Here is a 12,157-nt window from a genome sequence, read left to right as displayed (position 1 = left end):
AGGCACTTTAGTTCTTCTTCACTTTCTGCCATAAGGGTGGTGTCATCTGCGTATTTGAGGTTATTGATATTTCTCCTGGCAATCTTGATTCCAGCTTGTGCTTATTCCAGCCCAGTGTTTCTCATGATGTACTCTACATATAAGTTAAATAAGCAGGGTGACAATATACAGTTTTGACATATTCCTTTTTCTATTTGGAACCAGTCTGCTGTTCCCTGTCCAGCTCTAACTGTTGCTTCCTGACCTGCATACAGATTTCTCAAGAGGCAGGTCAGGTGGTCTGGTATTTCCATCTCTTTCAGAATTTTCCAGTTTATTGTAAGCCACACAGTCAAAGGCTTTGGCATAGTCAACAAAGTAGAAATAGATGTTTTGCTGGAACTGTCTTGCTTTTTCAGTGATCCAGTGGATGTTGGCCAAGGGCAGACAGACTGAAAACCACCTCACAGAAAACTAACCAATCTACTCACACGGACCACAGCCTTGTCTAACTCAACAAAACTATGAGCCATGCCGTGCAGGGCCACCCAAGGCGGACGGGTCATGGTGGAGAGTTCTCACAAAATGTGGTCCACTGGAGAAGGGAATGGCAAACCACTTCAGCATTTTTGCCTTAAGAACCCCATGAATAGTATGAACAGTATCTCTAGGGTGAGTAAAGACTTTTTTGTATCCCCAGCACAATCCACAGAAGATTGTACCACTCAAAAAAAATGTGGGATGAATTAATGTGGGACAGACAAGCTAGGCTGCGGTGAGTGTTAGCATGGAGATAATCCTGGCTCTTGTGACGGAAAGGAAGCTACCTCTCTCAGTGAGCCTGGAGAAGGATTACAGAAGGCTTTGGAGCTGAGTCTTAAGAGATAAACTGGTACAAGGTACAAGGATGCGTAAAACTGCCTTTAGCGGATTACCACTGGGATTAAAGCATGGAGAGAAAGGTAGAGAGCAGTGAGAGATGATCCTGGAGAGAGGGGCAGGTCTCAGATCATGGTGGGGGGACTGTGTATGCCAGGATAAAGAGGCAATGAGGAGTTACAAAAGGGCTTCATGTAGGGATGAGATCACATCAGATGTGGTCTTTAGAGAGACAGCCAGCATGAATAATAATGACAACTAATCTTAATTTATTAATTGCTTATCATGTCTCAGACACAGTGCCATGTGTTTGACAAGGTCACAGCTTGGATGTGAACCTTGGCGATTTGACTTCAGAGCCTATGCTCCTAACCACCACGCTATAGTGCTTGGATTGCAGGCACCTTAGTATTAGGAAATTGATGAGGGAATTTGGATAAGAAATGAAATACCAAAGCTATGGTATTAGATGAAGGAAAGTGAAGTCACTCAGTCGTGTCCTACTCTTTGAGACCCCATGGACTGTAACCTGCCAGGCTCCTCCATCCATGGGATTTTCCAGGCAAGAATACTGGATTGTATTGCTATTTCCTTCTCCAGGGGATTTTCCCGACCCAGGGATCAAACCCGGGTCTCCCACACTGCAGGCAGACTCTTTACTGTCTGGGCCACTTTTGATGTGAGCATGGTATTAGATAGGGAGGGTTAAGTGGTAAAAAGGAGAGGGGATTCTCAGGATTTGACGACCAACTGGGTGTGGTAAATGAAGGGGTGGGAGAAGTGGAGACGTCTTTCAAATTTCTGGTTTGAGTGTCAGTGTGGAGGATCAGTGTGGAGGATGGTGCCATCACTGTGACATAAGAAAAGCAGGATATCACTGTGATGAAGTTATGTCTTCTTCCACTGCTTCTTTTTCATTGCCCTGGTACAACTTCTAAAAAGAAAATTATGAGCTCCCAGAAAAGACCATAGTAGTTCTTGTAAATTGCTCTATTAGACTCTATACGAGCAACAAGATGCAGAATTCATTAAGGAATGCAATTTTCCATTTGTTGATAGTTTCAATATTGAAATAGACTGAGTTTGATGGAATAATAAATATATCTTACAAATACCAAAGGTAGGTTTTTTCAATTATTTTCTCTGTCTAAAAAAATAAGACTGTTTTCAATTTCTCATTTGGTCAAATAGAGGGGTTATTAAGTTTATTACCAATGGTTATTTTCAGCTGTAGACTTTTAGAGTGAAGTAGTTGTGATGCATGGGGACTTCAGCCCTTGCCACAACAGGACAGTGATGGGGACATGGTATCCTGGGCAACTGAGAGTTCAGCCTTTTCAGTCTTGAATAATCACTTTCCAGCTTGCCCTTTGTAATGCTGGGTCTCTGAGCTACTTCATGACAGAATGGGTTTGTTCAGGAGGCCACTATTCTCTTTGTTACTATGGTTTAAATGGCTGCTAAGAAATATTTTATAAGAAAGGCAGTATTTCAATTCCACTGTAAATTGCATTGGCAAAAATCTGCAACTTACTCTTCTGTTCTTAGCTCTGGCTCTCAGGATACTCTGAGTAACCAGTACACAGGGGTATGTTTTTCTGGGTGGGTAGGTACTCTCTGGGACCACGGTTGCTTGGTGTGTTATGTATGCTTGATCATCCAGTTTAATGAAAGCACAGCTAAATAAGGCAAGACCAACTTGGACGGTGGTCAAGGTGGTAAAAAGAACACTAAAGAAAAACTAATATAATTGCCCCCACCACCCCTAATCCTTAGAACCAATTTGTATTTCTCATCTGTGATTTGGAAGTTCTCTCCAGAGTAGAAATCTCAACTTCTGCTAGATATTCATAGCACTCAGTTGACAATTAAGTCACATATCAAGAAGTCCTTATCATGGAGGCTAGAAGCTTAGAATTGAGAGTCATGCCAAACTAGTTCTGTGTCACTCTACTCAAGAGTCTGTTTTCTCATCTGAAAATGGGAACTCAATAGTGCTTACCACATAGGATAGCAGCAAGGAGTAGTGAGAAACACAAGGCCTAGTGTCAGGGCCTCTGAGATTTCTAAGAGCTACAAAGAAGGTGGAGATCCGGAAAAAAAAAATTACTTTAAAATAGAAAATGAAAACTGAAAAATTGATATTTAACTCAATACTTAAAACATAGCTTATCCACTGTTAACTACACTTAAACTAACCTTTATGTAATTTTATATAAGCATGAACCAAAGGTGCACAGTTTTATATTTCCTTTCAAAAATTGTCTGGTAAAAAACTATATTTACTACTGGATTTGAAAGTACATTTTAATATGTTTGATCTGATGTTGAATGTAGCATTATAAGTAAATGTTTGTTCAGTCTATGGAGATCTTAAATGCTTTTAGGTCTTAAAGAAATGGCAGCTCTAATTGCCATTATTATAATCATGATTTTATTCTTCTGCCCCATGACATTTCTTACATTGCGACTGACTGTTCTGTGAATGTTTCTGCCTTGTCTTTTCAATTAAACCATAAGATCCATGAGGATTGTACTGAAGAATAGACGCAGTAAAATCACTGGGCTTTGTTCTGGGCTCTACCACTGAGCAGGTGTGGAAGCTTGAGTCCAGAATTTAGTTACTTCAACTGAAAAACAGGCAGACTGTGGCCTGCTTCAGGTCGCCTGCTAGTCTATAGAAAAAATGAAGGGCTGCATTTAAGAGTGCTTTAACCGTATAAACATACAGGATAGTATAAGCTGCTGAAGCACTTGCAATGCCTCTCATGGCCAGAGACACAGGGAGGAGTCAGCAAAAATCCGGTGACTTCCAAAAACGTTTTTTCTGCCACTGTATCCAAGCCATACTTGGTTTAGCTATAGTTTCTTCCTTTTTGTTCATTCATTTAACGGATACTTTTAAAACACATATTGAGCCTGTTCTATGTGCCAGGGCTTGTGCTAGGGAGCTGAGAATGCAATGAAATACCTAGAGTCTATAGTAAAATTATTCTTTTTCTTTCATTTTCATGTAGGGTTTTATATCTCACCACACAATTAACATACATTATCTGAAGGTGCAAACTAAGTCACTTTAGTAGTGACACTTTGCAACCCCATGCACTGAAGCCTGCCAGGCTACTCTGTCCATTGGGTTCTCCAGGCAAGAATATGGAGTGGGTTGCCAGGGCCTTCTCCAGGTGATCTTCCCGACCCAGGAATTGAACCTAGATCTCCCGCACTGCAGGCAAGATTCTTTATCGTTTGAGTCACCAGGGAAGCCCATTATCTGAAGATAAATAAAATAATTTAAAACAAGACAATGCCTCCAGTATTACAACACTATTTCAGAACAGTTTTCATGGGAAGTATTCTCATTCAGCCCTACTTTTCCCAGGCAAGGCTGGGCTTTGTTACGGAGAGGCTGGATCCCTGATTAAGGCAGTAAACAGAGTTGCAAACCCCTGGACTCACCGGTGGCAGGCAGGAGTTCCACGTGGTTGTGTCGTCGCTGCTGGTGCTTATGCTGACGTTGCAGTTGTCAACCTGGGATGCGCTCAGGCCATAGGGAGCCCCAGTATCCTCCAGTTCCTCATTCTGTTGCCGCCGTAGGCTGGCGAGCATTTGCAACTCAGATTCACTAATCTCACTGGGCTGATAGTTTCTCCAGTCATACTCCTGACCAAGAGAGAAGAAATTGAAAGAGCAATGAGTCACTTGGCCTTTCTTAATTTTATGGGCTTCTGTGAATGCTACTCTACAGCCTTAAGCCCTACAGTGGCTCCCCACTGACAGAGGTCCAGATCTTTAACAGGCCTTTATATGCCGCCCCTGCCGGCTGCCTCATCATGTCTCCTTCTCCTGACGTGCTGGCCACGCTGTCCTCTATTCAGGTCCTCAAAAGCGTCACACCCACTCTTGCCTTAGTGCCTGTGCACACGCCATTTCTTGTGTGCGAATGCCCAGCTGTCCTTTAGGGCCCAGATTATGTGTTTTTCTTCAGAAAAGCTTTTCCTGACAGTTCAAAACTGGGTCAGTTCCTCCACATTATGTGCTCTCAGAGAATCTTACAGTGTACATTTTTAGCACCATCACAGCCGCAGGTACCTAACTGGTTTTGGAGTCCACAGGTAGTGTGTGAGTGCTACAAAGGCAAGCTCCACGACTGTCTTACTTCCATTGTATTTCTCACACCTGGAGCCCAGCCAGTATTTGAGGACTGACTAAATAAACAAAAATTCAAAACAGCTTTTTGTAAAAGAAAAAATCACCTTCCATAAAAATGTCTGGTTTATAAGAGAATTGACAAATTTCATCAGTGTGAACACTAGGACCAAATAAATTCAACTAACAGTAAGAATGAAGATAACTAATGTTAAAAGCCACCAAATAAAATATGAACTGAAGATGGGAACATGTAAGGTCTGAAAGCCAGAAAGACCTCAGAGCTACCATAAACACTTAAATTCATATGGACTTTACTATACATATGTAATCTGTCAAGTCTACTACTATAAATCTTCAGAGCTAGTATAAATATTATTTCAATGTATAGGGAAGAAACTGGCATATGGAATTTTCAAACCTCTTCCCTTTTCTCTGGCTTAAACCAAATTTGGTAGCTAACATTAACTTCAACATTGCTGAAATGTTAGCATCACATATGAATGAGCAGTGTGATTTACATCCAGGACTGGCATACAACTTGAAAACAAACTTGAAATATTTTTGTACATCTGGAATCAGTGATAATGCTCAAAAAGTTTTTCCATGATACATAAGACATTTTAAGATATTCAAATTTCTAAATTTGTTTTCTTGGATGACTCTTTGAGATAGCTACTGTCTTTTCTTCTGCCTCATCAGGATGTAAAAGGTTAAGAAAATAACAATTGAAAAAAATTCTTAGTGTTTCTATGACACTAAAAGCTTTTTAATAAAGCATTATCATCATCATAACTTTGGGGTTATGAAAGCCTGTGATCTAATAATGTGATGTAGAGATTTTCTGTGAAGTTGAAACTCACTTCAATGGAAACTCACTTAAATTCTTATAGTTCATGGCTTCAGCTGCTTGACACCCTTAATGGATGTCATGAGTAATGAGTCCATGAGCATTTAATATGCTTAGAGACTTCTTTGAATAAAACAGATATTACAAGAAGAAAAACAAAGTTTATATTCCCAAAAAAGGCACTTTAAAAAGGGAAAAATAAAAACAATTTAAATTCAAAATAAATAGGGGGGTAATAAACAAAAAGATGCCCAACATCACTGTCATTAGAGAAAGCAAATCAATACAACAATGAGGGACCATTCACATCCACTGGGATTGTTATAATACAAAAGACAGACAGTAACAAGTGCTGGCAAGGATGCGGAGAAACTGGAATCCTCACACATCACTGGTTGTGATTATAAAACGGTGCAGCCACTTTGGAAATGTTTGGTGGTTCCTCAAAACATTAAACATGGGCCCTGGGGCCAGCAATTCACTTGCTGGGATATATCCAAGAGAACTAAAAATATACATGCGTGCAGAAACTTCCATATGAATGTTCATTAGCAGTATTATTCATAATAGCCCAAAAGTGGAAACCACCAAATGTCCATCAGCTGATGAATGGATTTTTGTTTATCCATACAATGGAGTATTATTAGCCATAAAGATACATGCTACAAGATGGGTGAATGTTGAAAATATTATGCTAAGTGAAAGAAGCCTGAGACAAAAGGTCACGGATTATATGATTTCATGTATATGAAATATACAGAAAAGGCAAGTATACAGAGATAGAAGGGAGACAGGTGGTTGTCCAGGGACTGAGGAGAGACGGAATGGGCAGTGATCTCTAACAGGTAAGGGGTTTCTTTCTGGGGTGATGCAAATGTTCTGAAAGCAGGCTGTGTTGTAGTGATAGTTACAGAATGTCCTGAATATACTAAAAACTTCTGAACTTTATGGTATATGAATTAATTATTTTTTATTTTTATTTTTTTGCTAACTCAATGCAAGACTTTATTTAGAAATATACAGCGAGCATGAAGGAGTGCTGGATCTAGATATATGAATTAATTATAACTCAATTGAAAAAAAAAAAGTAGTTCAGTAATCAGATGTGAAACAAAGACTAGCCATTTGACTTTGGGGTCAACAGTAAACACATGACTTTCTGCCCTTCAGTTTCTCTGTCAAGAAGTAGAACTGAACATTCTGGCATGTCGCGTGGTGGTGGTGTAGTTGCTCAGTCGTGTCCAACTCTTGTGACCCCTCTGTCCATGGGATTTCCCAGGCAAGAATACTAGAGTGGGTTGCCATTTCCTCCTCCAGGGGATTTTCCTGACCCAGGGATCGAACCTGGGTCTTCCCCATTGCAGGCAGATTCTTTACCACTGAGCCACCAGGGAAGCCCAACATGTCACACAGGTATGCACTGATGATACATGCTTTTAAAATGAAAAAGGAAACTTTGTTTTCACAATTTTTATTAAGAATAAAACTTTCATATGTACTTAGTATGATTAATTCAGCCATTTTATTTATTTAATCTACAAGCCTGAGGTACAACCTTGGGTGCTAAGACAGAAAAACAAGAGCTAACGGGCCAGTGGTTAAGCCACACAGATCTGAGTCTGGGCCCTGGTTTCACCTTTTACCAGCTGTATGTGATTGGGAAAATCACTTTATCTTTCCATGCCTTCGTTTCTTCATCTGTAAAATGGGAGCATAGTATGTAACTCGTGGGATTTTCAGTGTACTAAAATACTGAGTACCAAATGCTTAGCACAGTACCTGACAAACAGCTCTACTAAGTGTCTCCAAATTGATGATTTGTGCCCTGTTGTTATTATTCTTTCCTCTCATTTCCTCTGGCCCCTTTCACCTATTCTGTACTATGCTAGGACCTAGGAGCATAAAGAAAATGAGACACATCTCTGTTCTCATGGAGCTCACAGTCTAGAAAGGGAGAGATAACAGGTATTATAAACTGGGTGTCAACACATATATATGGGATCTAGAAAAATGGTACAGATGAATCCATTTTCAGGACAGGAAAAGAGATGCAGACATAGATAACAGACATGTAGACACAGTGGGGAAGGGGAGGGTGACACAAATTGAGAGAGTAGGATTGACATATATTTATGTCAATTATATATATTTTGTACAAATTTACAAAATTTTGTACAAAATTACAGAGCAATTATGCTTCAATTAAAAAAAATCAGGCTATTATAATGTATCATCATCAATACTACAACAGAGATGTGACTAAGATGCAACTGCCCAGCAAAATTAGAAAAAAGCCTCACAAAACCAAAAGTGAGCAGAGACACCAGGGTCATGAATAGAGCAACTGGTGGCGGAGAGATAATTAACTTAGTCCCTTGATGTATTCTTGATGTGAAATCTCTTGAACCATTCCAAAACCCCAGAAAAGGCTAAATAATTTATATAAATATAAAGGCTTGCAATAAAGTCTTCACATTAAAGTAGACCCAGCACAAGATGTCATCTAACTAAATTATGCAACTCCTAAGAGGCAAAGTGCCTTATGTAATTCCATCTCTGAAAGGCTCAAACTGTTACATATAACCCAATTTTGTCTCAAAATATCCTTGTAGGACAGAGGAGAGACAATATCAATCAGATTTATTTTAGGAGCAGGTAATGGGCTTGGGGCTATATAATTCAGCTGTGTTTAGATTCCCAGGCAAGTCCTTCCCTTATAAAGCCATTCAATCCATTCATTTTCATTGATCTTTTTTCAGACAGTTTTGGGAACGTAAGTCTGTGAAGCTATAAAGGTTAAGATGTGGCCCTTGCTTTCACAGGTTTTACAATCTAGGAGGGATAAAGAGTTCTAAAGAAATGAGTATACAATAAGGAAACATATACTGATGTATGGTATTAATAATCACACAGAGTTTTGATAGTGATTAAAAGGAAAACCGGTAACTTCAGCAAAATGATAAGACACAACAAACAAAAATAATCTTTCAACTTGAAGCCCTCTGCTTAATCTGTCTTCTCAAGATTTTAATGTGGAATAGCTTAATTGAGCAAACTTCTGCCTATAGAATCTGTGCTAAGAACCAACTCTACTGAACTGAGGGGGACACAAGGCTGAGTTTACAATGGTGGTGTAGAGGCAGAATCAGACATGGCCATGGGTTAATAAAATGAGATGACCAACCTCCTATTTTACATGGATGGGAGAGTAATAGAACTGAGAGAAAATTGGGTCATTATTCTCACTCTGGAGCCTGTAACATTTTCGAGACTCTGAATCAGGTTTGCATTGTGACAGTGCCTGATACCTAGGACACAGGGGACATCATGTTGTAAAAACTCTTAGTAAAAGCTCTAACAAGCAATCTTCTTTGTATTCTTTTAGTTAAACCAAGACTCGAAAGGCACTACTACTACAAAAGGGATGGTGGCTCTTAGGATATGAAAGGTAACATGAGAAAAGGTAGATATACCAAATAGTCTGGTATTTCAGAAAAGAGAGAGGTCATTTCCTGTAGGATCAGGCATCACGGAGGAGATGGTCTTTAAGCTTGGCATTGAAGGACTGATTGGAAGCGTGATAGGGAAGCCTACTGTAAGAATCAGGCAAGAAAACATGGGGCAAGCTAGACATATGGAGCTCATATTCATAGAAAGCACTATTTACTTAAATATATACTGTTTTAGAAATGAAATCTATAATACTGTTCCAAAGTAACAAAGATGGAAATACCTAGAATTTAACTTAAATCTTATAAGACCAGATGGCTTCTACTTCCCTGCCCAAGTCTTATTAAAAAATCTAGGATTCTATCACAAGACATAATTTTAATAGCTTCCAAATAGAAACTACTCAAATGCCCACCAACAGTAGAATGGGTAAATAAATGGTATGAGAGCCACACAGGAGGGTGCTATATAGCATTGAAATGAGTGATATACTGACTCTTATAAAAGAAATGCTGAGCCAGAGAACCCAGACGTAAGGGAGCATTCACTGGTAAAACCAGTCTTGGCGGGTAGGGGGTAGTCCTGAGGGCAAGAAAGCACAGGATAGTAACAGGAAGGGAGGACAGTGGGGCTGCTGGGCAGCTGACACTGTTTTCTTTCTTGATTCAGATGATGATCAGTTCCTTCAGTTTGTGAAAATCTTCAAAGTATGTGTTCATGATATGCATATTTCTTTGTGAACAAGAGCACAAAAGTCTGAGAATCAAAAAGAGATTTCCTAAGAAGTGATTAGTTATTACTCACTGGCACCTTACTATGAACTGTATCAGTAGGAGGAAAAAAGGCAATTTTCCTTTTGGGAGTCAGTATCATGGTAGTTTCAAATTTGTATTTACTGTTAAGAGTTTAAAAAGATATAATTAGAAAGTTTTGGAAGTTTTTTTGAACTTCAACATGACAACAAGAAAAGCAGAAGTCCATTTTCCAAAACTAATTTTAGATTTTAATTGGCATTTGAAGATTAATCTCCTCCTGACTGCTATTTGCAGACAGTGTTTAATCTCTACACTGACATTTTTAATACTAATAGCTGACGGTAAATTAGTGTTCTAGGACATCTCTTCTCCAACGAGCACTCCTTAGAAGATTTGTTTCAAATTCCTAAGCTACTTATCCCACATAAGAGTTTGCTCTGATTCATTGGGGGCACTGGCCGACTAACAACAGGAATGAAGAGAAGACAGAAGCCACAAACGTGAGCTGTGAGTGGCACATACTTGAACACACAACTCATTTGCAATATATGGTAGCTTTCACCATGTGTCTTCACCATGCAAAGATATAAATCAAAACTTAAAGACCAAGCCACAGTACAACTTGAAAAACTTTGCTAAATGTAAGAGATGCAGTGTCAACTTGCACAGTGTAAATCAAGAGTCAGGCTATCCAAAAGAACCAACTGGTCTGAACCTAGAACATGTTTTACGCTGACAGCATTCGCATGGACACAGGCATAACCAAACCCAATGATGCCTCTGAAACGTCTGTCACAAAAATTTTGGCATGTGACCTGGAGACACTCAATCCATACTTCATTATTCAGGAATACTAATCTCCCAAAATGTCTTAGGTAAAGAATTCTTGGGTAATTAAATCCAATAGTGCTAAAATTCCTTGCAAAGAGATAACTTCTATCTTGTATATGTGGCTCTCCTCTCTCTTTTGTTTGGCATGAAAGGATTTAAAGAAAAAAAAATCTTTATATTCATGTCCTAAATTTGTATAGAACAGTCTTTTAATCCATGACCTAAAAAGAAATATACTTCCATACATTTCTGCCTTGGTAGTCAGCTTGCTAATTTTCAGAAAGAAATCTCTGACAAACACAGCTGTGCTCTTATTAACGTTAAACAACTAATAAACAATTTTTAATTTTCCAGCATTTAACTTCTAAGTTTTAACAATAATAGACTAGAAGGAATCTACTAACAGCAAATTGAAGAGGTTTTATATTATGCCCAAGGATATGCCATCTACAAGGTGATTGTAGTTTTGTACACTGAACAAGCATAAAGCCATTCAATAAATGGTAGTTTAAAAATTATTTAAAGAATCAAAAGGAAAACAATAAAATTTCTTATAGAGATGAAAATAGCAGAGGTAAGACAACGGATGCTTCTGGAATGGGAAGATGACACCTTTAGATAAGTTTGAACTGTTTAGAATATACAACTGGTTGTAAAACAGTAACAACAGATAAACCAACATCTGCAGTATCTGCACATTAAAATACTATAAAGCTTTAAGTGGCAATAGAAGTTAAGTTGCCACCTGATCACAGAATTTTTTCAGTGGTCTTTAACTAGGGGTGATGGTCCAGTGTGGTGGGAGTTACAGGCTTTTCTGGCCAGAATTCCTGGGTTTGATACTCTGCCTTGTCACTTATTATATGTGAACAAGCCAAATCTCTCTCCTTCCTTGTCTGTCAAAGAAGTAAGTCCTCTCAAGGGGGGAGATGGAGACTGGAGATAGTGTGGGACACCCGTAGAGAGCCTGGCACACAGCAAGTACTCCTGATCTTTAAAGCCACCCTGCTGGATTATGGGCTAAATGTTCTACATGTACTCATTTAATACTTAGAACACCCATGAGGAATAAATATTGCTATTTTTTCCAAGTTTACACATGACATAACCAAGGTTCAAAGAGGTTGAGAAATGTGTCTGGGTCACATAACTAAAAAGAAGCAAAGCTAGGACTCAAATCAAGTCTGACTGAGATCAAAGACCTCGATCTCAATGTGCTTAGAAAACAGCCTAGTATCTCTTGCATATAGTAGGAAAATGACAAATT

General features: G+C 39.0%; 1 protein-coding gene across 3 annotated transcripts in view; it reads right to left on the bottom strand.

The window, feature by feature from the left end:
• LOC104997073 (chromosome unknown open reading frame, human C3orf67) overlaps positions 1-12,157 on the bottom strand; it is a 262,189-nt gene that overhangs the window by 69,815 nt on the left and 180,217 nt on the right. For all 3 annotated transcript variants that reach the window (XM_010851543.1, XM_010851545.1, XM_010851544.1), the window contains one exon: positions 4,315-4,518. In XM_010851543.1, the coding sequence (XP_010849845.1) occupies positions 4,315-4,518 (204 nt within the window). The remainder of the gene's footprint in view (positions 1-4,314; positions 4,519-12,157) is intronic.

This window comes from Bison bison, unplaced genomic scaffold, assembly GCF_000754665.1.
Source record: "Bison bison bison isolate TAMUID 2011002044 unplaced genomic scaffold, Bison_UMD1.0 scf7180017864304, whole genome shotgun sequence".
In the NCBI taxonomy this organism is placed as follows: Eukaryota; Metazoa; Chordata; class Mammalia; order Artiodactyla; family Bovidae; genus Bison; species Bison bison.
This window is presented reverse-complemented; position numbering and strand designations above follow the sequence as displayed.